The sequence below is a fragment of the Prionailurus bengalensis genome, chromosome C2 (assembly GCF_016509475.1).
Source record: "Prionailurus bengalensis isolate Pbe53 chromosome C2, Fcat_Pben_1.1_paternal_pri, whole genome shotgun sequence".
Classification (NCBI taxonomy): domain Eukaryota; kingdom Metazoa; phylum Chordata; class Mammalia; order Carnivora; family Felidae; genus Prionailurus; species Prionailurus bengalensis.
The window spans coordinates 84,900,754-84,927,575 of record NC_057350.1 but is presented as its reverse complement, the minus strand read 5'-3'; the positions used below and the strand labels follow the sequence as shown (position 1 = coordinate 84,927,575).

At 35.6% G+C, this 26,822-nt stretch overlaps 1 protein-coding gene across 10 annotated transcripts in view; it reads left to right on the top strand.

The window, feature by feature from the left end:
- Nucleotides 1–26,822, top strand: part of ATP11B (ATPase phospholipid transporting 11B (putative)) — a 127,063-nt gene that overhangs the window by 33,049 nt on the left and 67,192 nt on the right. For all 10 annotated transcript variants that reach the window (XM_043594811.1, XM_043594810.1, XM_043594819.1 and 7 more), the window contains exons 3-10: nt 1,558–1,647; nt 3,265–3,345; nt 9,549–9,656; nt 9,847–9,975; nt 10,825–10,928; nt 14,093–14,140; nt 16,328–16,392; nt 19,447–19,528. In XM_043594811.1, the coding sequence (XP_043450746.1) occupies nt 1,558–1,647; nt 3,265–3,345; nt 9,549–9,656; nt 9,847–9,975; nt 10,825–10,928; nt 14,093–14,140; nt 16,328–16,392; nt 19,447–19,528 (707 nt within the window). The remainder of the gene's footprint in view (nt 1–1,557; nt 1,648–3,264; nt 3,346–9,548; nt 9,657–9,846; nt 9,976–10,824; nt 10,929–14,092; nt 14,141–16,327; nt 16,393–19,446; nt 19,529–26,822) is intronic.

Sequence of the window (26,822 nt, the reverse complement as noted above, 5' to 3'; positions counted from 1 at the left end):
ACATTGCCAACTTGATTCTTAAAAAGTTTTACGCATTTGATTTGGTAACTAAGGGACTCCAGTTAAGATCACCTGAGGATGGTATGGCCCAAAATTACCATCTCAGAGATACACATTGAGCAGTGACTGGAAAGCATCTACCTCTCTTCTCTCCAGAGCCCTGAACATAGTCCCCAGTCCCAGATTCTGGAGCCACTAGTGCTACCACTACCACAAGAAAATGTGTTTCGGGTATCAGATTAGAACTGAAATTATAATTTGACCTGAAAGAAATGTTGTTAGGTATTGTACTATTTATATATCCTTGGGTCATAGAGACTGTTGTGGGCTTTCCTGGGAACTTAACCCTAATTGTTTATGTGGGGAAGGACATTTCAGATCTCAGCTGATTAAGAAGTGAATTTTTGAAGTAAGAAAATTCAGAAATTAGAACCATCTTACATTGCACCAGAGAAAATTAAGTAAACTGCCTCTTTAGAAATTTTGAATAGGATCAGTAACCACTAAGGCTTCATTTGCCTGACATCCAAATAATCATCTGAAAAAAATTCATTTCTACCGTATGTATGTATTTATTTATTCATCTGTTCTTCTAAAGTTTTGATCTCCACCTATGTGCTGAGTAGTAGTGGTAAGTGCTGGAGATTGAGCAGTAAATAAAACAATGTCCCTAGCCTCAGGGATCTTACATTCTACTGAGAGAGTATATAGGGTGAAGTAACAGTGCTATAATGTTTGGCATATTATTACCCTTATAATATAGCATTATAAGCTTATATGCTGATTAATAATATAATAGACACATGGCAATTAGTATGAGCCAGTTTCTGTCCTAAGTGCATCATAAATATATTAGCTTATTTAAGCCTTATAACAACCCTATAAAATAGGGTTATTATTGTCTTCATTTTATAGAGGCACAAAGTAGGGTGCAGAGAGATTAGTCCAAGGTCATTTAGTGACAGTCTTACTTTAAAAATTGACATTGTGACAGATTTTCATGTCCTTTATGAGATTGTCTTGGTGGTTATACCACCACTTATGTAAAGTGTTTTTTAATCTTTTTCACATTCTTGGTTATTTTTCCATATTTTGTACTTAACAAAGAATAATAAAATAGTTATACCATTTCCTTTGCTTCTGATACTGAGCTAAATAAAATGGAAAATAAATTGTATCTGGAATCAGCATTTTTATCAGCCCTTGTTTATTTTTACACTTAGTTTTGTGTAACCAAAGACCAAAATAAATTATTAAATGTTGTTTTAGATTTGCCTTCTCCAACTTCTAAAAAATCAAGAATTTAATAGCAAAATTGGTAGATTCCAATTTATCTCATCTTTTTAAATTACACTAAAATTGCCAATAAATAGTATAAGAAAAAAAAGAATAGAATAAAAGTTCTGAAACTCTTAAAAACGAGATAGTTTTTATAGCATCAAGAGTTACATAAATTTGTCTAAGGACTTCATAAATCTTATTTTGCTTTCCTTATTATATTGATATCGTATATATTATTTTAAATGTTAATTTATCCTTCTCTCTCTGTTTTTTTAGTATACTGTGTGGAATTTTGTTCCAAAAAATTTATTTGAACAATTCAGAAGAGTGGCAAACTTTTATTTTCTTATTATATTTTTGGTTCAGGTAAGCTTTATCACTCAATGGATTAAGTTTATATAATGACTTCTATCTTTAGGGAAAAGTTATATTGCATTCTAAATCATTTGACTATGGGATCAGTTTTTTCCTGCATAGCTTCCCCATTGTAATCAGTGAATGTAGTTATTTAAACCACATGCAGATTTCTAAAAAATAGCTTGTGAATTTTAAGATTAATTTTATATTGTTTCATTACTGATGTGCTATGGTGCTGATAATTGTAATCAAAGCCAATTTTACATTTCACTTGCTCTGCATCAGAACATAAATATTTTGACTTATATAGCACATGTTTTTGTCACATTTCTGCCTACGGAATGATCTTTGTCCAAGTAAATCTTTCTTTGACTTTTCCTTTGTTTTGAATTTAAATTTTACTTTTATTTAAAAATTTTTTCTAATTTTAAGAATCCCCATGAATATAGATTTTTATTATGGGAACCATTTTCTTAAGTCTATTCATGATAAACTCTTTGATAGTTTCTTAATTTTCACATTGTACTTTTTTTTCTCTAATATCAAAGTATCAAGAGAATAGCTTATAAAATTTGAGTATAAGTCAAGATTTAAAAATAGTGATTGTCATTTTCTTTTAAAGGGGTTATTTTCTTCTGATAATACACGAGCAGTATCTTTCAGTGTGGCATTGGGTTTTTGTATAAACTCTGAACTTTACTCTCATAGAACCTGGAATTCCAGTGGAAAAAAAAAACTTGTTATAACGTCACTTTAAAGCTTGAAGAAACACTTATATTTTAAAGAAATTGCTTTCTTTCCTGAACAGAGAAGAAACTTCTGAGTTTTTATCAATAGAACATCAGCTTGGTTTTCTTGGAAAAGTGAGAAATTTATACTAACCATGTCCACATCACATGCATTTGTGAAATTACTAGCTAAGGTCAGGAATTCAGCTGGTCTGTGGAATAAAACAAATTTAATTGGCCTGTCCAGGGTAAAGGAACATTAATAAACCATTGGGTCCATGTTTTAACTAACCAAACATAATTACTGCAAAAATTACTTCCCCAATTTGTTGAAACCTCAGTTGTATGATTTAGATCATAATTACAGCATCGTTTTCTAAGCTGTACCCTTCTGGCTCTGTAGATGTAACAAAATCCCTGTAGAAAAAAAAAAATCCTTTTCCTAGCCCTATTCCTTATTCTCTTTTCTTAAGTGATGAAATTATTCCGAATTCTAGGGTTAAAATTGCTGACAGACTTTTCAGCATTTACCAGGATGGGCAAAGAAATGTAAAATGAGATTCTGAGCAGCTGTAGGTCTGCTTCTAACAAATACTGAGGAGGAAGACCTTATGTACGCTGTGTTAAAAAGGTGAAGTGACTGAGTTCACTCTAGCAATATTTGTGGATATGCAATAGATTTAGATATTCTACTCACTTCATATAATGGCCAACAAAATGAACTTGGTGAAACTGTGAACTAAACTACATGCATGATTATTTTTTACTGTGGACAATCATATACACTTTATATAGTGTTCTCAGAATTCCCAATAAATACGAGATTTTAGATGTTAATAGTGTGACGTGTACAATATAAAAATATAATACTCGGTTCTTTTTGTTGCTGTAAATCTAGCTTATGATTGATACACCTACCAGTCCAATTACCAGTGGACTTCCATTATTCTTTGTGATAACAGTAACCGCCATAAAGCAGGTATGCAAATACTTTCTATTGTTTTCTCCCCAGGTCATTTAGAAGTTGCTAAATATTTACACTTCACACTAACATTTATTGTTGTGAAAGTAATTTCCATAAGAAATCAGCAAATTTGTTTGATACTGCATATGGTAAAATTAAACTGAGTTAAGTCACTCTATTATATTTCAGGTACCTAGGGACTCACAGAATATAGTTAAAATATGTTATTCTCTTGACACTCCTAGGAAGCATCCAAAAACAAGCATTTTAGATCTACAAACTAATTTATATATGAAGTACATTATTATGATCATCTTTGTAGGTTTTACAATATTTAAAGGAAATATAATTCAAAAGGGATATATTTATAGGGAGTGGAACACATACTTCTGACATTACCATTTTGAATAAGAATTGTATGGTCTTTTCTTACTTTCTACAACTTTCTCTGGTGATGTTGATTTTTATATAAAGTAATACCATAGGGGAAATAGCTTCAACCAAATCTTGAATTGATATTAAAATGTAGGTATAGAAAAGTAAGATTATTACTAGATACACATGCTGAGTAAGAAATAAAAGAAATTCATAGAAATGTCATGTCTGTATAGCTATCACTTCTCAAAAAATCTTGCCAGGGGCCCAGTTAAATAGATGATTCCTTCTACCTGAAAGAGAGTTAATTGAATTTTCTTGTGTAAATATGATAAATTTCCACTTTATAAGATTTAGGGATAAGATTCAAATTGACATGGAAATAAAATTGACAAACATTCTGTAATTCTGAGATGTAGTATATTATTTATTACAGAGAAGGATAAGAGGAAACTATAGTAGTTACGTTATATATCTAGGGTGTCAGAATATCATGGTGCTACTTTCACTAAGTGTGAGTTCCTTTCACTGTTCTATTGGAGGCTAGAATTTGTGCAACTCATTAAGCATCCAAATCACTTCATACAGTTACATATTTACTTGGTTTTGTAGATGCCATTTATTTCTTCAAAGTAACGTGTATTTGTCCCTAGGACATCTTTTCTCTATATATTTTCCTTTTAGGTGATTTCTTTTGGTCTAGTGGTTTATAGTACCATTTATATGTTGATGGTTCTCAAATTGATATGTATCCTGAAACTATTCCCTGAAGTCCAGCTACACATATACAAATGCTCATGCAACATTTCCACTTGGATATCTTAGGCTTTTCGTGACCACCATGTCACTCTCTCATTTTCTGGTCTGGTCTTTTTTCTTCATATCATTTGTTGCTACCTGTTGTTCTGTTGAATAAATATTTATTACTTTATCTGTTGGCCCTCATTTGAATGTTTAGTTCTGTGAGTGCATAGACTTTGTTTTGTATACCAGATTATTTCCAAAGACCAGAACAAAGTCATGTACATATTAGACCTTCAAAAAGCATTTGTTTGATACATGAATAAATGAATGAATAAACCTATTGAATTTTTTTTAATGTTTATTTTGAGAGAGAGAGAGAGAGAGCATGCATGTGTACACACGCAAGCTGGTGGAGGGACAGAGAGAGAATCCTAAGCAGGCTCCATGCTAACAGCATGAAGCCTGACACGAGGCTCAATCTCTTGAGCCAAAATCAAGAGTCAGATGCCTAACAGACTGAGCCATCCAGACTCCCCCCCCCCCCCCACCCATTGAACATTTTTTAAAGCAGTGTAAAATGTTGTGATACTTATTGCCCTGATTTTCCAGTATATTTGACCAAATAGAGACTGGGTTTAATTGAAATGTGATACCACTAACTGAGTTGAGAATGCTGGTGAATTTATATCTGCAAATTAAGAGAGTTTACTATAATAATAACAATTGACAACCAGCCTTCTTCCAAAAATGAGTTAACTAAAAACACATGAAATCTAAAGATAGAAAGTAGGAAGACTACCTCAAACCTGTGAGTATGGTTATTGCAGTTAAGTTCTTGACACATCTTGACAACTAAGGCAAAAGAGGAAATATGAAAGGTCATAATTTTCAAAGAGAAAATTTGATCTGTAAAGATTTTCTCCGTTTTTCAGAAACAATTTCAGAACTCAAGAGTTTTTTCTGTTCCTAAGTTTTGTTCATTTAAGAAACACACTCATACCAGAGTGTATCGTTCAGGTTTATATATCCATCACTACAGATTAGTAGAACAAATTTTGGAAAAATTATAAAAGTGAAAGTTACTATGTTCTTACCTTCCTTACTTCTCCCCCTTTTAGTCTGCGTTTGTCCTTTTATCAAAATAGGAAAAGCTTTATTATCAGTTATTTACACTTTAATATGAATTAAATTGTTACTTTGTTTTTTTAACTTCTTCCAAACATACTTACATATTAAGTCTTCTCTCTAGTTGTATAATGCAAGATATAGTGCTATGGTAGGTGTCATAGTCTTTGCCCTCTATCAACTTAAAATCTATGAAGTAGGGAAGGTAGGACCAAACACAATAACAATTACAGTTTAATAAGGTACTAGTAAGAGCTAATGAGCGGTAGGTGTTCAGAGAAAGGATGGAACCCTTCATTTAGATAATCAAGGAAGGTTTTGTGGAATAAATAATAGAAATGAGACTTGGAATATTAGTAAAATAACAGTTGGTGAAGGAGGTGAAATAGAAACAAACAATTTAAACAAAGGCCCAAATGGAAGAAAAGCCAAGACCTATTTTGGGGAATGACATGTCTGAATAAATGTTTGACCCTGTAGAGGAAAGTATTAAAAGATAATACTGGAAATGTAGGCTGGAAGATTCTTTCCTGTAAGCATTGAGAGTTATTGAGGGGGTTTTGAACAAGGTAGTGAATTAAAATGATGTTTTGGAAACAATCTGGCTATAATATGTGGGATGAATTAGAATTTGTGAACTTGTGTTTTAAAAGATAATGTTTTTATCATTGTTGCTCAGCTATTAATGTCATCTGACTGTAAAAGGAATTTTGCTTTTTGACAGTTTCAGAAAAGATATTTTGACCCTCAGTTAAATTTCCCTGTAATTGACATACCACATCTTAACTGGGGTCAGTGTAATTTGAGTAGCTTAAAAATGCTTTTCCAAAAGGTTTCTTCCTGGGAAAAAAAATAGACCTTCAAAGCAATCTTTAATATTTGCTTTATGTTTTATACTGTTATAATATTTTTAGGTAATAGATGTGTATATATTTTTAAAAAATGGAAACAGTACAAAATAGCATATAGTAAAAGCCTCTTATATTCCTAGTTTTCCTCCCTTGATGTATTTGTACATTAGTCCCAATATCCATGCAGAGTGTTCACATATGCATTTTTTTAAACAAATAGTAGCATAGAACACAACACATTCTATATCTTATTTTGATCACTTAATCCTATCTCTTGGATATCATTCCATTATCTGTACTTATGCTACACCGTTGAGTTCTTAAATTTTCTCCGAAATAGCACAAGAAGTCTTTTCCACTTAAAAAAAAAAATTACCACTCCTGACACAAAAAATGGACACTCAGATCAATGGAGCAGAATAGAGAACCCAGAAATGGACCCACAAATGTATGGCCGACTAATTTTTAACAAAGCAGGAAACAATATCCAATGGAATAAAGACAGTCTCTTCAGCAAGTGGTGCTGGGAAAACTGGACAACAACATGCAGAAAAATGAACCTGGACCACTTCCTTTTACCATACACAAAAATTAACTCAAAATGGAAAGAAGACCTAAATGTAAGACAGGAAGCCATCAAAGTCCTTGAGGAGAAAGCAGGCAAAAACCTCTTTGATCTTGGCCGCAGCAACTTCTTACTCAACATGTCTCCAGAGGCAAGGGAAACAAAAGCAAAAATGAACTATTGGGACCTCATCAAAATAAAAAGCTTCTGCACAGCGAAGGAAACAATCAGCAAAACTAAAAGGCAACCAACGGAATGGGAGAAGACATTTGCAAATGACCTATCAGATAAAGGGTTAGTATCCAAAATCTATAAAGAACTTATCAGACTCAACACCCAAAAAACAAATAACCAATGAAGAAATGGGCAAAAGACCTAAATAGATACTTCTCCAAAGAAGACATCCAGATGGCCAACGAACACATGAAAACATGCTCCACATCAGTCGTCACCAGGGAAATACAAATCAAAACCACAATGAGATACCACCTCACACCTGTCAGAATGGTTAACATTAACAACTCAGGCAACAACAGATGTTGGTGAGGATGCGAAGAAAGAGGATATCTTTGGCACTGCTGGTGGGAATACAAACTGGTGCAGCCACTCTGGAAAACAGTATGGAGGTTCCTTAAAAAATTAAAACTAGAACTACCCTACAACCCAGCAATTGCACTACTAGGTATTTATCCAAGGGATACAGGTATGCTGTTTTGAAGGGGCACACACCCCCAATGTTTATAGCAGCACTATCAACAATAGCCAGAGTATGGAGAGAGCCCAAATGTCCGTCGATGGATGAATAGATAAAGAAGATGTGTGTGTGTGTGTGTGTGTGTGTGTGTGTGTATGTGTATATATATATATATACATATATATGAATTATACACACACACACACACAATGGAGTATTACTTGGCAATCTAAAAGAGTGAAATCTTGCCATTTGCAACTACGTGGATGGAACTAGAGGGCATTATGCTAAGTGAAATTAGAGAAAGACAAATATCATATGACTTCACTCATATGAGGACTTTAAGACACAGATCAGATGACCCAACGGAAGGGAAGCAATAATAATATAAAAACAGGGAGGGGGACAAAACATTAGAGACTCTTAAATATGGAGAACAAACAGAGGGTTCCTGGAGGGGCTGTGGGAGAGGGGATGGGCTAAATGGGTAAGGGGCATTAAGGAATCTACTCCTGAAATCAGTTGCACTATTTGCTAAGTAACTTGGATATAAATTAAAAAAATAAAGTAAAAAAAAAATTACCACTCCTTAAATATTTAATCAAAGGATTCTTTCTGAAATGCTTATGTCTGCGTCCCTTTTTAATGATGATGCATGTAGCCTACCATATTTTTTTTTGAGAGAGAGCAAGCACATGAGCATGCACATGTTTCTGTGGGAGTGGGGAGAGAGGGAGAGAGAGAGAGTCTTAATCAGGCTCCAAACCCAGCACAAAGCCCACAGGGCTCAATCTCACAACAGTGAGATCACAACCAGAGTAAAAATCAAGAGTTGGACGCTCTACCAACTGAGCCACCCAGGTACCCCTAGCCTACCATATTTTTTTTGAAATACATATTATAATTCTGTTGGCTTGTTGGTTAAGAAGGTGAAAGAACTCAACCTCAGTTTCAAAATCTATTCATTTTTTTTTTGCTGTTGTATATAATCTCTGTGAATTTATATTTTATGATTTAAAAATATCATTTTTAGGGATGCCTGGGTGGCTCAGTTAAGTGACTCTTGATTTCGGCTCAGGTCATTATCTCATGGTTTATGGGTTTGAGCCCCATGTTGGGCTCCATGCTGACATCGCAGAACCTGCCTGGGATTCTCTCTCTTGCTCTCTCTCCCTGCCCTTTCCCCACTTACACCCACACTTTCTTTCCCCAAATAAATAAATAAATAAATTTTAAAATATCATTTTTACATAGAAGCCATGGAACCTCTAAACTGAATAGGTGTTAGGAAAAGGTAAGAATCAAGAATTACTCCTCAGATTTCTTCTAAGAGTAACTTGGTAGATGGTGATGCCATTTATCAAGATTGGAAACATTGGAAATGCAACAGATTTGGGGGATAACATCATCAATTTAGTTTCGAAATGCTTATTATGACACCAAAATGGAGATACTAAGAATGCACATATTCAAGTTTAGAGTCCAGAAAAGAGATATAGGCTAGAGAGACAAATTTCAGGATTTTTTGGAAGACACAGAGATAGAAGAAATCTTGTAGTAGAAAGAGAAGGGTGAAAAAGGGATCCATAAAGGTGACATAGAAGGAGCCTCCTGTAAGGAAATTGAGGAGTAACTAGAGAGGTACTATGAAAACCAGGAATATGTGTAATGACACCAAGGAAAAAGAATGTTTCTAGTAAGAATGAATGTCAAATACCTATGAGTATATGCATCAGATTAGCCTAATATAATTCTGGTGAATAAAATGTTTTGGATAAGTTTTTATGTTTTGTTTTCTCATTTGATAAAAGTATCTTCTAATTATATTAAAAAGGGTATTTTTTTGTTCTTTAATATTTAATAGGGATATGAAGATTGGTTACGACATAACTCAGATAATGAAGTAAATGGAGCTCCTGTTTATGTTGTTCGAAGTGGTGGCCTTGTAAAAACTAGATCAAAAAACATTCGGGTATGCCTTTAGTAAATAATAGAAATCAATTATATATATTGGTATCACACATTCTAATCTATTATATTTTAGTTAAAAGCTTGCTTTCCTGTATTAAAATATTGATAGGCCATCTGTTTAGAAATCAGTAAAAATAAGTCTTTGCCTTTTAAAATCTATATATTCACTTTTCCCCCATAATTCCTTATAGGTGGGTGATATTGTTCGAATAGCCAAAGATGAAATTTTCCCTGCAGATTTGGTGCTTCTGTCCTCAGATCGGCTTGATGGTTCTTGTCACGTTACTACTGCTAGTTTGGATGGAGAAACTAACCTGAAGGTTTGTACATGCATATGTTTGAGTGTTGCCCTGGGTGAACAGAATGTTTTTGGGTTATAGTGATATTTTCCTTTGTTTAACCTGCTAAGGGAAAATTTTTTTAAATCACTGAAACTTTAAAAATGGTAACTTTTTAAAAAAGAAGTAATAGTATGTATTTATTTCAAGGGTAGCCTCATTTGGTTTTAGGCAAGTTAAAGAAAAGTGGAAAGTGTTTTTAGGAAAAATGTAATCCTTTAATATTCTGGTACTTTTTTTAGATAAGGGATGTGCTCACTTCGGCAGCACATATACTAAAATTAGATAAGGAACACATTTCAATTTTTCTGTTTTCGGAGTATAAAAGTGAAAATTCACATTTTTCCTATTAAATTGCTTCATAATAAACTTTGAGCGATAGTGACTTAACACATTTAATTTTTTTTTAATTTTTTAAAAATGTTTATTCATTTTTAAGAGAAAGAGAGCGTGAGCAGGGGAGGGGCAGAGAAGGAGGGGGACAGAGGATCCAAAGCAGGCTCTGTCTGTGCCGACAGTAGAGATCCCAACGCAGGGCTCAAACCCATGAACCATGAGATCATGGCCCAAGCTGCAGTTGTATGCTTAACCAGCTGAGCCACCCAGGACCCCCACACTTAATTTTTTTATATCCAAATGGCTTCTCTAGATAGGTAACCTCAGTAGCTCCTTTTGCTACTTACTATTTTACAATCTTCTTTCTCCTAAGTGATCTCAAGTACAGTATGCTGCAATTTCATCTGAAAAGAGATTTGACATAGATGATATCTAAGTTCCCATTTGGATCCTGAAACTGCAATGTAATCCTTTTTGGTTTTTTTATTTTCCCAGACACACGTGGCAGTTCCAGAAACAGCAGTATTACAAACAGTTGCCAGTTTGGACACTCTTGTAGCTGTGATAGAATGTCAGCAACCAGAAGCAGACTTGTACAGGTATGGCATAGTACTGGATTATTCCCTAAGAAAAGACAGAGCTGCAAAAGTAGAATTATTGGATTAAAGCCCTAATAGGATTTGGCCTTTCAGACATTACAAAAGCATTGGACTAATTTTTATTGTCATGAGCAAAGTAGACATTTATGACTGGACCACTGTTATACCATACACAAAAATAAACTCAAAATGGATTAAAGACCTAACTGTGAGACTTGAAGCCATAAAACTCCTAAAAGAATACTTAAGCAGTAATCTCTTGGACATACTCTCTATCAACATATTTATGGATATGTCACCTCAGCCAAGGGAAATAAAAAGGCAAGGATAAACTATTGGGACTACACCAAAATAAAGAGCTTTTGCACAACAAAGGAAGCCATCAACAAAACAAAAAGGCAATCTAGGGGCGCCTGGGTGGCGCAGTCGGTTAAGCGTCCGACTTCAGCCAGGTCACGATCTCGCGGTCCGGGAGTTCGAGCCCCGCGTCGGGCTCTGGACTGATGGCTCGGAGCCTGGAGCCTGTTTCCGATTCTGTGTCTCCCTCTCTCATTGCCCCTCCCCCGTTCATGCTCTGTCTCTCTCTGTCCCAAAAATAAATAAACGTTGAAAAAAAATTTAAAAAAAAAAACAAAAAAAAACAAAAAGGCAATCTAATGAATGGGAGAAGATATTTGCAAATAATATATACAGTAAGCAGTTGTGTATATATATGCACAATATATCCAAATATATAAAGAACTTAAAAAATGGGCAGAGGACCTGAATAGACCTTTTTCCAGAGAAGACCTATAGATGGTCAACAGGCACATGAAAAAAATGTTCAGCATCACTGATTATTAGGGAAATGCAAACCAAAACCATAATGAGGTATCACCTCACACCAGGCAGAATGGCTAGTATCAAAAAGGCAAGAAGTAACAAATGTTGGGAAGGATATAAAGAGAAGAGAACCCCCTCATGTACTGTTGGTAGGAATGTATATTGGTACAACCACTGTGGAAAGACAGTATAGAAATTCCTCAGAAAGTTAAAAATATAAATACTGTATGATCCAGTAATTCCACTCCTGGGTGTTTAAAGAAAATGAAAACACTAATTTGGAAAAATGTATGCACCCCTATGTTTATGGCAGCATTATTTACAGTGGCCAAGACATGGAAGCAACCCAAGTATCTGTTGATAGATCAATGAATAAATAAGATGTAGTGTGTATACACACACACACACACACACGGGAATATTACTCAGCTATCAGAAAGATTGAAATCTTGCCATTTGCAATGACATGAATGGAACTAGATTGTATTATGCTAAGCAAAATAAGTCAGTCAGAGAAAGACAAATACCATATGATTTCACTCATATGTGGGATTTCAGAAACAAAACAGGTGAACGTATGAGAAGGGCAAAAAAAAGAAAGGGAAGCAAACCATAAGAGACTCTTAATGATAGAGAACAAACTGAGAGTTGGTGGATGGGAGATAAGCTAAATGGGTGATGGGTGTTAAGGAGGGTACTTGTTATGATGAGCACTGGGTATTGTGTGTAAGTGATGAATCACTAAATTCTACTCCTGAAACCAATATTACATTATATGTTAACTAACTACAATTTAAATGCAAAATTGGAAGAAATGAAAATCATAATGTAGATCTATGTTTTTGACAGGACGTATTAAGTGGTAGGAAACGTTACCAGCAGTACTTATGGCATGACACCATTTTGTTTTTAAAATATATATGTGTCTATATACGGATGAAAAAAAAGTGGAAAACATACTCCAAAACATTAACAGTGTTTATATTTGAGTAGTGGGATTACCAGTCATTGTTGTTTCCCTATTGATGTCTTTTTAAATTGTCTGAATCATTTTATAAAATGTGTGTGTTTCAATGTATGTAGTCTTTATAATCAGAAAAGAGAGTAATGCAGCTATTTCTATGTTGAATCAAATTTAAGTGTGGGTTTGGAGAAATGGCTAAGGAAAGTGCAAAATGAGTTAATCCAGTATGTAACTGGCATAAATAGATAGGAGTACCTTAGAATCAAGGATAACAGGACAAATGAAATTAAGGAAAATAGGTCTGTTGTTGGAATTTAACGCAGCAAAATTGAGCTGATCACACATCATCTCTGAAAGATGCCCAGGAAATGGCAGCTGAATTGGTTCTTTGAATCTAAATCCAAAATTAAGGCTGAAATCAGGACTACATAAAATTCCAGTAAGTGGAGATTAAAAAAACAACAACAACAAAAAAAAAACAACTCCCTGATACAGGGTGCTGAAGGAAGTAGATAGAAGTAGGAGATTAGCAAGAAACAATAAAGCCAAAGTCTGCAAGCATCTGTGACTTGGAAACGGGTGGGGGGGGTGGGGGTTGGAGGCAGTAATAACAGGGACATTTAGAAAGGACTGCCAATTTCTTTGTTTAAACGATTAACATGAAAGCTCTGTCTATAGTTTGTTTCAACTTAGAATTTGCCTCACTATAGTAGAAAGTGATTGCATCCTTGAATTGACTATGCTGTGGAGCTTTTCTGGTTGTGGAAGTTGGAACTGAAAAGCCAAGCTGTGAAAATCCATTATGATAACAGACCAGGCCACTCACTCTAGATTTCAGGCAACCAAAAGTTAAAGAAGGTCTGGAGTTCACGGATAGGTTTTTTCTTACTACTCTATCCCCACCATTTAACTCACACAGTGTCATTGTTCAGTGACTGTTCAGTGATGCATGAGTCAGTGAGTGAGTGAATGAATGATTCTAGTCACAGTAGACTTTATTTAATAAACTGTGATAAAATGTGTGAGCATTCATTGTGGGCTAGATAATACATTCATCTTTGTATAGAAATTATAAATTCTCATGATGACTAAACTAGTAATATGTGAAATTTGCATTATCATTTTGAAAACAGTTTTTCATTTACCTTATTCATAGCTGGAGTAGAGATGGCAAGATATTCAGTTTTTTAAAGCTTAATGACTGATAAGTATTTACTTATGTAATCTCTAACAGAAATATTGGACCATTCCTATATACAAAAGATTAGTTTTGTTTTATGTGTAAGAATAGTGCCAAAACTGTCAAAAACGCTTCACCCATTGGTGTCATAGGTAATATATCATTGGCTTTTTTGTAACATGTTGAATTCTTTGATAGATTCATGGGAAGAATGATAATAACTCAGCAAATGGAAGAAATTGTAAGGTAAGAATACATTTGCATTATCCAGTTACTTTTATGTGACAGTGTGTTGGGAGGGACTAAAATCAAATTAAAAGGAGAATAGGTAATTGGGCAGCATATCATGGAAAAGGATTAATTTAGAAGCCTAACTGGCTCAGTTCAAACAGCACGCAACTCGTGTTCTCAGCTTCATGAATTCAAACCTCACATCAGGTGTAGAGATTACTTAAATAATTTTTTTAATTAAAAATAAAAATAAATAAAAACATTTAGCATTTCATCTAATAATTTGTAGCAGAAGAAGTAAGGATAAAACAAATCCCATGAAATGATATAAAAATAGTTTAGCAAGATTATTTGTGTACTTGTATTTCTTTTTCTTACAGTGTTAGGTAGTAACATAAAAGGAAATAGCCGTTCTTATTCAAATTTTTACACCTTTAAACCCACCACACTGGAAGTCTAGAGTACAAAAAATGTTTTATATAATGTTTGACAAGTATAAATATTATTGTCTTCTTCACTTCAGAATTATTCAGCAAGAACTACAGTATTTAGTGGCCAATATAAATCCTCTTATTTACTCTTTTGATTGGTATTTTTTTTAGTTGGTTGTGTTGGTGTGTTTGCCCTCAATATTTAGGTTAATTTCTGGCCCCTACATGAAAGGCTTTTAAGTTATTTCAGAAATGTGCTGATACATTGAGATTACATTGTTACTCATGACCACAAAGCCAAATTTAGAATAAATCTTGGAATCAGCCCTTGAACTTCTAATCCAATTAGCATTGTACCTCTTTTCTAAAGACATGTTCAGTTAATACTGGCTGCATGAAATAAGTTGCTGACATGAAAAGGTAAGCATTTTTTAAATGAAATCCTCAAGACAAGCCACCAAAAAACATCATGATGCCTCGGCACCAGTTCACATTTTTAATAAACATTAACATAGTAGCACATTCAGTAAACTCCTTAACAAGGTCTTTGTAAATGTAGGATCCCCTGCTGGATAACTATAACTAGCTTTTATTTCGATTTCTAGAGTGACATAGTGGGATATATATGTGGATACATATCTGAATTGCATTAAGATATTGTGGCTGGTAAAGCAAAAGATCAGTTATATTACCCAACCCTTAAAATGGTTAAAAAGATTAGCCATGTTCTTTGCTGAAGCAGCCTGAGTGAGCTGATGGAATTATCTTTTAATTTGAAGCTTTTTATCATTATATTCCAATTTTATATGCCAGTGTGAGCTCAGAGTTTTTCTGTTCATTGTTGGAACCAGTACCAAGTGGGAAAAAGCTATTTTATGCCTCCTTAATAACTGATTTTGGAATATCCATGGAGTGTGCTCCAAATATGACTATCTAATAAAATCATACTTGTTAACCATGTCCCAAAATGTGAGCCTCTTTGGTTCATTAGATTTTTTAGAGTGTTTGGATTTGCAGACATCTTCAGAATTGGTTCAGATTCTGTTTGATTTGGGTAACTGGATATGTATGTTTCAGAAAAACATAAGGAATATCAACAAAATTAAAGCTTTTTTACTTATCCATAACAGTCTTATCATTTTTCTATCACTAAGAAAATACAATTTCCTTTCTAGTTATTCCTTCTCGTTTTATTTCTCCTTTATGGAGAGAAATTCAAACAGCAAGAAGACCTGTGCTCCAAGAAGTATGCAATGCAAGTAGTCAAGTTATAGTTGATCTTGCCTAGAAAAAGTACTAACTCACTTACTACTTTGTTTTATAATCCAGTATAATTTTAATTATGCAGAATTGATGCATTTATACACAAATCATACTATAATTCATGTTTATATTGCCTTTTAGAGCCTTTAATTTTGTTCATAAATTTAAAATTTCATCATGTTAAACATTTTTAATCATTGGTTAATCTTTTGCTGTGTTTTATGTTTAAAAATCTTGAAACTGATGGCTTTGTGAGTTTATTTACAGGGGTAATCTTATTTCTGAGCCACTGATCTTAAAGTGACTGAAATGCTAAAGCAGGTATTTGTTGTTATGGTCACTAACATCATAATTGACCTAAACTGCTTTATAGTAACTGAGATTTTGGTTTTATATGAAAGCAGAGTTATAACTATGTTCAGGTATTTTCTGCTAAAGATGGCCATTTTAGAATGTAATTGAATTTTTAATATATTCAACTTTTTTTTTTTTTTTTAATCCCCCTTAGGCCTCTGGGGCCAGAGAGTCTCTTGCTTCGTGGAGCCAGGTTAAAAAATACAAAGGAAATTTTTGGTTTGTATATATTGAAAATTTCTAATTATGGATTCGTGTTGATGCTTTATATAAAATATTTTTTAAAACATAGCTTTTGTGGTCTTTTGGTTGGATAATTTACTTAATCAAATATTGTCTATGATAATTTTCTTACAAAGATTGTGTAAAAATAATTTTGTATATTTTTGTTGTTGATTCCTATTTTTGAATAATAGACTAGAACCTGGCTCTGTTGTTTGTGGATACTTGTGAAACACTGCTAAGAAGATAATTCTGGCAGTTCTGTTAATGGTGGTTGAGAACCAATGTAATCTGACATCATGGTTCAGTAAACCACCTGTATAATTCCATTATTATTCTTAGATTATATTCAACTGCTGACTCATTCTTTCATCCATTCAACAAATTTTTATTGACCTGTGACCATATGGCAGGTATTATTGGAATGTATACTGACTGAATCAAAAGGCCGAATAAATAGTGCTCTGGTGTTGGAGATCTAAATTAATTCACATGTTCTGAGTCAACTCTAGGCAAATCGTGAAGTCTTGATAATCTTTAGCTGTCAGCTATCTCCTCCCATTTTGGGAATGGCCCTTCATATACTGCCCAGCCTGTGTTATTCACTGAATGTTTAAAGCTTTTGAGGTTCTCTTCTTCACTCCCTTCTTTCCTATTAACTGTGTTATATCTTATCACTCAGTATGAGGCTCTCTGATAAAGAAATGCATATACTTATGAAAACAGAAAATAGGGGCCCCTGGGTGGCTCAGTCGGTTAAGCATCCAACTCTTGATTTCAGCTCAGGTCATGATTTCACAGTTCAAGAGTTCAAACTGCACGTTGGGCTCTGTGCTGACAGTGCAGAGCCTGCTTGGGATTCTTTCCCTCTTCTTCTCTCTCTGTCCCTCTCTGCCTGTCTCTCTAAAATAAGTAAGCTTTAAAAATTAAAAAGAAAAGAAAAGAAAATGGAAAATAGAAAGTGTTGGTGAGGATGTAGAGTACTTGGAACTCTCATTTGAGTGCTGGTGGGAATATAAAATGTCACAGCCAGTGAACAATAGTGTGGCAGTTCCTCAGTAAACTGTTCAACTTAGAATTATCATATGACCCAGCAATTCTACATATAACCCAGCAGTTCTACTCCTAGATATGTATCCAAAAGAATTGAAAGTAATTGTTCAAAGACTTGTCCAAGATAATCATAGCAGCAATATTCAATAGCTAAAGGGTAGAAACCACACAAATATCCATCAACTAATGAATGGATAAACAAAGTGTAGGATACTCATATAATGAAATATTATTCACTCATAAAAAATGAATTCTACTGATGAATGCTATAATATGGATAAACCTTGAAAACATGCTTAGTAAAAGTAGCCAGACACAAAAGGCGTATATGATTCCATTTACTTGAAATAATCAGAATAGGCAAATTCACAGACACAGAGAATAGATTTGTGGTTCCCAGGGGCTGAGGAGTGGAGGGGAATGGGGCATGATTGCTTAATGGGTACAGGGTTTTCTTTGAGGGTAATAAAAGTGTTTTCAAGTTAGTGAGGGTTGCACAACATTGTGATTGTACTGAATGCCACTGAATTGTACACTTTAAGATGATTAAAACGGTAAACTGTATGTTATGTATATTTTTACCACAGTTAAAAACAAACAAACAAACACCATAATGATGTTCTGATGGCCAAAGCCAGAGAAAACCTTCAGGGCTTTTAGACCCTCTCATGTAATGCTGTATTTTAACACATCTCCCTGGCAGGAACGCCTTTCACATTCTTAAAATGTGTGTTTGCCTTTAGTTGGGTCTACTGGTATCTGCTGCAGCACCACCTCTCTCTCTTACATCATTCTGGCTGATTTCTCACATTTCTGTAATTTCAGTACCCTTTGTCATCTGCGTTATAATCCCTGCCTTTAAAGAATGGTGAAAATTCCAGGACAAATTTTTAGGAAAAAGGCATGATGAATCCTATACTACTTCTCAGCTTTCACTATATAAGGATGGGTGTGAATATTTATTGATCATCTCTCTGCTTCTAGGCATTTTCCTATTTTGTCATACAAATATCACAACAATTCTGTGAGGTATATTTTCCTATTTAAAGATGGGAAGGGAAACAGACTCAGATTAAATAACTTGCCCAAGGACACAGAGCTAGTAAGTGGCAGAGGCAGCACTCAAATCAAGGTCTAACTACAAAGTTTGTTATAAAGCTGGTCTTACCTAATTTCATCTACTTCCCAATTTTAGGCTGTTAATACTATCATTTTTGCTCATCCCAGTCATTCACATAGGCACACATTTTTATTTTACTTTATTTTTTTTTAAACATTTATTTATTTTCGAGAGACACAGAGTGCGAGTGGGGCAAGGCAGAGAGAGAGGCAGACACAGAATCCAAAATAGGCTCCAGGCTCTGAGCTGTCATTACAGAGCCCGACGTGGGGCTCGAACTCAGTAACCATGAGATCATGACCTGAGCCAACGTCAGCTGCTTAACTGACCGAGCCACCCAGGTGCCCCAGTAGGCACACGTTTTTAAAATAGTACTTTCCTTTTGTTTACTTAATTTCTTCTGACAGATTTCCGTATTATTTCTCTAGTGGTAGAAAATTATGTCTAGCCTTCACAGATTCCGGCATTCAAAGCCTTTCGAACTCTGACCTCATTCCATTGTTCATGAAAACCTAACAGAAAGTGCTTTTCCATTTCTGTCTTTGTTAACACTTTTTGCTCTATCTATAATGGCCTTTCCTGCCATCTTTACGTTTTCAAATCCTTTTCTTCCATCGGTTACAGCTCGAATAATATCTGTCATTCAGATATATTAATTATAACTCAGAAACGGAATCCCCGTGCCTTCCCCTTCCAGCAGGTTAAGTGACTGGAGTTCTTCAAAATTGGACTTGGAAAGCCTTTTAAAAACTCCAGAAAGACTTAAAGAAAGCCAAATTGTAACAACAATCAGACAGTACACTCCCTTTCATGCTAGTGAGTACATCTGTTTGGTGAAATATGCTAGATTATTTTTTAAAGAGTGTTTTGTTTTGCAGGTGTTGCTATATACACTGGAATGGAAACAAAGATGGCATTAAATTACAAGAGCAAGTCACAGAAACGATCTGCAGTAGAAAAGTAAGAAAGTTGTCTATTTTCATTTATTTACACATGAATATGTCTATGTATTCATATATGTATAAAATACTATGTATATAAAAATACATGTCAGTCAACAAAAGATGGTATTCTTGATGATAGGGATGTATACATGTAGCATTTTGCACAATGTTTGGCATATAGTAGGTGCTAGATTATGACTTTAAATCAACAGCTTTAAAATAATACTATTGGATAATAATGGAATCACTTGATCAGACTAATCCTCCTGCAGATAGCAATTATGAAATCTGGACAAAAATTTTTTTACATAAACAAGTATCTGAAAATACAGGAGAGTATTTTCCCGTAACTTCTTGCCTGAAGGCACTCCCTAATTCATGTGCTGCATAGGGCATCAGAGAGCCTGAGCTTTACAAGATTTAAGTGTTGGAGGACAAGGTTTAAAGCTAGAAAAACAACTAGACAGAGGTAAAACTGTGTAGGGGAGGGAGCCACAGAAGGGAATGAACTCTGTACATAAATTATGCCCAAATCTTTGACGATTAGACCTATACATGTGCAAGAGAGACCCTGGTGGGCTTAGCAGAAAAACAGTGTCAGGAGGCGGGAAGAACAGAACATAGAATTTTGCTATTGTCTGTTGCAGTGGAAACAGAGTTTGATGTTTGAGCCTAGCCAAGTTAACTTCCTGCTGGAATGAAAATCAGCACTCTTGTGAAGAACATAAAAGAGTACAGTCTTTACAACCTGTTATTTATAAAATTTAGTATGTAATCAAAAATAAGTAGACATATGAAGAAAATGTAATTTGTATTCAAGAGAAGAAGCACTCAATAGAAATTGTCTCCATAATGTTCTGTATCTTGCAGTTAACAGACAAGGTCTTTAGAGCAGATATTATAAGTATTTTTAAGGGCCTAAAAAAGATGTGACTAAACACATGTAAAATATCAGCAAAGAAATGGAAACTACAGAAAACAGTATGGAGGTTCCTCAAAAAGTTAAAAGTAGAACTGCCCTGTGATTCAGCAATTACACTACTAGGTGTTTACCCAAAGGATACAAAAACACTGATTTGAAGGGATACATGCCCCCTGATATTTATACCAGCATTATCACCAATAACCAAATTATGGAAAGAGCCCAGATGTGCACCAACTGATGATTGGATAAAGATATGGAGTGTGTATGTATGTATGTATGGTATATACACACACTGGAATATTACTCAGCCATCAAAAAGAATGAACCTTGCCATTTGTAACATGGATGGAGCTATGGAGTATTATGCTAAGTGAAATAAGTCAGAGAAAGACAAATACCATACTGTATTATTTCACTCACGTGTAGAATTTAAGAAACAAGTGAACATAGGGGGGAACAAAAAGAGGCAGACCAGGGGCGCCTGGGTGGCGCAGTCGGTTAAGCGTCCGACTTCAGCCAGGTCACGATCTCGCAGCCCGTGAGTTCGAGCCCCGCGTCAGGCTCTGGGCTGATGGCTCGGAGCCTGGAGCCTGTTTCCGATTCTGTGTCTCCCTCTCTCATTGCCCCTCCCCCGTTCATGCTCTGTCTCTCTCTGTCCCAAAAATAAATGTTGAAGAAAAAAAAAAATTAAAAAAAAAAAAAAAAGAGGCAGACCAAGAAACAGATTCTTAACTATGGAGAACAAACTGATGGTTGTCAGAGGGGAAGTGAGGTGGGGGATGGGTTAAAAGGTGATGGTTATTAAAGAGAGCACTTGTGAAGAGCACCAGGTGTTGTATGTGATTGATGAATCACTAAATTCTATACCTGAAACTAGTGTGGCACTGTATGTTAACTAACTGGAATTTAAATAAAAATTTGAGGGGAAAAAAAAAGAAATGGAAACTATAAAGAGAATTCAGCAGATATTCTTGAGTTGAAAATCTAATTACTGAAATGTAAATGTCATTAGATGGGCTCAATACCAGATTGAGGAAGGCAGCAGAAATTGTCGGTGAATTTTAAAAAGCAATAGAAATTATTCAGTCTGAAGAACAGAGAGAAAAAAGATTGAAGAAAAAATGAACAGAATTTCAGAACCATGTGAATACACAATATTAAGCTATTTAGCATAATTCTACTTGAGTCCTTCCCCAAAGAGGAGAGAACAGTAGGGGCAGAATAAAAATATCTGAAAAAATAATAATGGCAAATTTCTTGAATTTGAAAAAACACAGTGGTAATTTAAATCCAGCAAATCAAAATTTGTGGACTCAAGGCAAAGCCTAAATTAAAGAGAAATTTCGAGCTATGAGTGTTTACATAAGAGAGGAAGAAAAGCTTAAAATAGTCATCTAAGTTTCTACCTTAGGAAGCAAGATAAAGAGAGTAATTATACCCAATCAGAGAAGAAAGAGAACAGATATTAAAGATGTGAGCTGGGGCACCTGGGTGGCTCAGTTGGTTAAGCGTCCGACTTCAGCTCAGGTCACGATCTTGCGGTCTGTGAGTTCGAGCCCTGCGTCGGGCTCTGGGCTGATGGCTCAGAGCCTGGTGCCTGCTTCCGATTCTGTGTCTCCCTCTCTCTCTGACCCTCCCCTGTTCATGCTCTGTCTCTCTCTGTCTCAAAAATAAATAAAAACGTTAAAAAAAAAATTTTTTTTTTTTTAAAAGATGTGAGCTAAAACCAATAGAAGAGAAAACAAATAATAGACAAAATTAACAAAGCTGAAACTGGTTCTTTGGAAATAATAACAAAATTAATAAATCTCTACTTTCTCAATCTAGATTTAGGGATTAAAGGGGAAAAAAAGAGAAGTATTAGGAGAGAGAAAACTAAAAAATTACCAACATCAAGAATGAAAAACAAGATAGTACAGATCCTACCTACTGTGGTCACTTTATCCACAGATAAAGAAATATGATGAAACACTTTATTTAACTACATTTTTTTAACTTAAATGAAGTGGACAAATTCTTTGAGAACACAACATATAAAAATTAACACAGGAAGAGACAGAAAATCTAAATAACCCTATCAAAGAGATTTAATTTATTATATATAAAATATATATTTTTATATAAATATATATTATATATTTTATATATATCATATATTATATATAAAATATATAATATATTATATGTAAAAATATAAAAAAATAAAAAAAATATGTCCACACAAAGGGATAGTCTTTTCAACGTTTTTTTTTAATTTATTTTTGGGACAGGGAGAGACAGAGCATGAACGGGGGAGGGGCAGAGAGAGAGGGAGACACAGAATCGGAAACAGGCTCCAGGCTCTGAGCCATCAGCCCAGAGCCCGACGCGGGGCTCGAACTCACGGACCGTGAGATCGTGACCTGGCTGAAGTCGGACGCTTAACCGACTGCGCCACCCAGGCGCCCCCGGGGATAGTCTTTTCAACACACAATGCTGGAACAGTTAGACATCCATATGCCAGAAACCAAATTTTCACCCTTCTCTTCACCACATACAAAAACTAACTCAAAATAAAACCTATACATAAGAACTTAATCTGTAAAACATGAGAGAAAATACTTGTGACTTTGGGTTAAGGAAACATTTGTTTGATGGGAAACATACAAAAAAGGAACCAAAAACCAAACCAAAAATTGATAAATTTCATCAAAATTAAAAACTTCAGCATACCTGAAGCTGATATGACATTGTATGTCAATGTTAAAAGAAATTAATGCTTGTATTTCAAAAGACACTGCTGAAAAAATGAAAACACAAGCCACAGACTAGGAAAAATACTTACAAAGCACATATTTTGTAAAGGACTCCTTATCCAAAATATGCATTTTCACAACTTCTTTTCAACATTATTCTAGAAGCCTTATTCAGTGTCACCAGACAAAGAAATAAAAGGCATAAATATTAGAAAGAACTAAAATTGTCCTTACTGCAGGACACATGATTTGTCACATAGCTGTATGCATTCAAAATTAAAACTGTTGGAACTAATAAGTGAGTTTTAGCAAGGTCAAAACATGGTGAGAGATATTAAAGATTTATCCATTAAATAAATGACGAAATCACACTAATAGATTGGCAGGCTGAGTATTGTTAAGCTGTCAGGTGATGTCTTGATTGTTTCAATCCTAGTTAAAATCCCTGCAAACTTTTTTGTGGTAATTGACAAGATGATTCTAAAATGAATATTGAAATACACTGGCTAAAATGCATACATAGAATACATAAAGAAAATAGTCCCTTGAAAGAAAGCTGTAGGGGATGCCTAGGTGCCTCAGTCAGTTGAATGTCTGGCTCTTGACTTTGTCTCAGGTCATGGTCTCAAAGTTGGTGAATTCAAGTCCCATATTATGCTCTGTGCTGACAGCATGGAGCCTGCTTGGGATTCCCTCTCTCCCCCTCTCTCTCTGCCCCTGCCCTGCTCGTGTGCTCTATTTCTCTCTCTCTCTCTCAAAATAAATAAATAAATTTTAAAAATTGAAAAGAAAAGAAAGCTGTAGGATTTATATTCCCTGACTTTAAGACTTATTATAAAGCTGGTGAAGGGACCAGGGTTGAAGGGGTGGAAGGCAGATGGGATATGGAAAATGAGTTCAGATTAAGGGAACTAATACCTTACCGGAAGACAGGCACAGTAGATGTCTATCTGTCTGGAGTGAGAGCACAATGGGAATTAGAGGATGTCAAGAGGGAGGATCCAGGTTTTAGTAAAGAAGATTTTGGCGTTTAGTCTGAAAAACTGTTGATTGAACGTATACAGTAGAGGGGGATATCCAACATGGCAGAGAAGTAGGGGAACCTGAAGTTCCCTCTCAAACACAGCAGTGTTGAGGGCAAGGGACTTTGAATTCCAAGAGTCTGGGCTGTAGAGTGACAGAGACATGTCCATGGGGACAACCTGGCAGGCAGGCCATACGTGCGTGATTGCAAACTGGGAGAGAGAAAATGTGCAGTGTAGGCACGGAGGGGAGAGATCCCCTTCTGCAGACAAAGGGAAGAAAAAGAGAGGCTGTGGAAGTGCAGGACTGTATTTGGACAAAAGAAAAAACAATGGACTGGGGACAGAGAAAGAGCCAATCTCTAACTGTGGGGCTTTCTTTGGACTGGGGCTGGCTGCCCAGTTCACGCACCTGGGGAGGAAGGGAGCTAGCCCCAGGCTCAGTAACTAGTTCAGAGGTGCAGTCTGCAGTGGGAGAAAGTGATTCCCTCCCTCGAGTGCTGTGGGAAGAAGGTATGTAACCATTCAAAGGACAAGAAACCCTGCCTGTGCTCACCAGCCAGAGGCCATTTATCAGCGGTGTGGAGCGGCACTTCCCTGGAACCAGGACACACGGAGTGGGACCCTTTAAGACATTGGGGTTTAAATCCCAGCTGAGCACCAGGGAGGTGCAGGAGTTGGCAGAGCAGGACAAACCACCTAGTCCATGCCAGTGCGTCACTGGGAGGAGGCCCTCCATCCGTGGAGTGGAGTGGCACTTCCCTGGAACTGGGGTGTGCAGAGCAGGACCCTTTAAGACATCTGGGTTTGAATCCCAGACAAGCCCCAGGGAGGCGTGGGAGACTGTGGAGTGGAAAAAAAACAAGGCCCACTTGCGCCAGCACAGTACTATGAGGCACTCTGTGAACAGAGTGGTTTGAGACACCCAGTTTTTGCATTTTCTGATTTAATTCATGGGCAGTTTCCTTCCTTTTCTCCTTCTTATTTCGTCCCTCCTCTAGTCTGGTTGTTCTGGTTGTTGGTTTGTTTAAGCAGACATATTTATTCCATTCTACTTATACCTGTTCTATATCTCTTTCTTTATTTTCCTTTCTCTCTCTAGATTAAGCCATATAGTTTTTCTGCCTGGTCAATTTTTTTCCCTGCCCCTGTCATTTTTCTCTTTGTATGGGATAAGGCCTTCCATCAACACTGCCCTATCCCCCAACACTGTTGTTTGTTGTTGTGATGGTGGTAGGTTTGTTTTTTGTTTTTCTTTCCCAGAGCTACTTCAATGAACAAATCAAAGCACATCTGGTGGAGGGTCCAAAACATCACTACGGGTAGGGAGGTAAAACAACCAGAGTCACAACAACAGAGAGCAAGTAACACACTCCAAAAAACACTTCCTGAAGGGCCAGGTCCTGGACAGTGCTCACAGGTGCAGGATACATAATAGCTTTTAAAACACATAAGAGACAGAAAACTAGCCAAAATGACGAAACAGAAGAATTCTTCTAAAAAAAAATTCCAGGAAGAAATGACAACTAAAGACTTGATCAAAACGGATATAAACAATATATCTGATCAAGAATTTAGAATAATAGTCATAAGATTAATCGGTGGGCTTGACAAAAGCATAGACGACAGCAGAGAATCTATTGCTGCGAGATCAAGGAATAAAAAATAGTCATGACAAATTTAAAAAATGCTGTAAATGAGGTGCAAAATAAACTGGATGTGCTGACAGGATTGAAGAGGCAAAGGGGAGAATAAGTGAAATAGAAGATAAAATTATGGAAAAAGATGAAGCTGAGAAAAAGAAAAAAAATTCTAGACCACGAGGGGAGAATTTGAGAACTAAATGATGAAATGAAATGTAATAATATCCATATCATAGGAGGTCCAGAAGAAGAAGAGAGAGAGAGAAAGAGAGAAGGTGTACTTGGACAACTCATAGCTGAGAACTTCACAATTTGGGGAAGGAAACAGATATTGAAATCCACAAGGCACACAACTCTCTTCAGACGTAATAGGAATCTATCTTCTACACGATATATCATAGTGAAACTGGCAAAACACAAAGATGAAAAGAGAGTTCTGAAAGCAGGTAGGGATAAACGGGCCTTAACCTACAAGGGTAGACACATAAGAGTAGTAGCAGACCTATCTACTGAAACATGGCAGGCCAGAAGGAAGTGGCAGGAAATATCAATGTGCAGAATGGGAAAAATACGCAACCAAGAATCCTTTATCCAACAAGGCTGCTGATGTTCAGAATAGAAGGAGGGATAAAGGTTTTCCCAGCCAAACAAAAACTGAAGGAATTCATCACCACTAAACCAGCCTTCTAAGAGATCCTAAGGGAGACTGTTGGAATGTTGCAAAGGACCAGAGACATCATTATAAGCATGAAACCTACGGATAATACAATGACACTAAGTCCATATCTTTCAATAATAACACTGAATGTAAATGGACTAAATGCTCCAATCAAAAGACATACGGTATCAGAATGGATTAAAAAACAGAAGACCCATCTATTTGCTGTCTACAAGAGACCCGTTTTAAACCTGAGAACACCTTCAGATTGAAAGTGAGGGGATGGAGAACCATCTATCATGCTACTGGAAGTCAAAACAAAGCTGG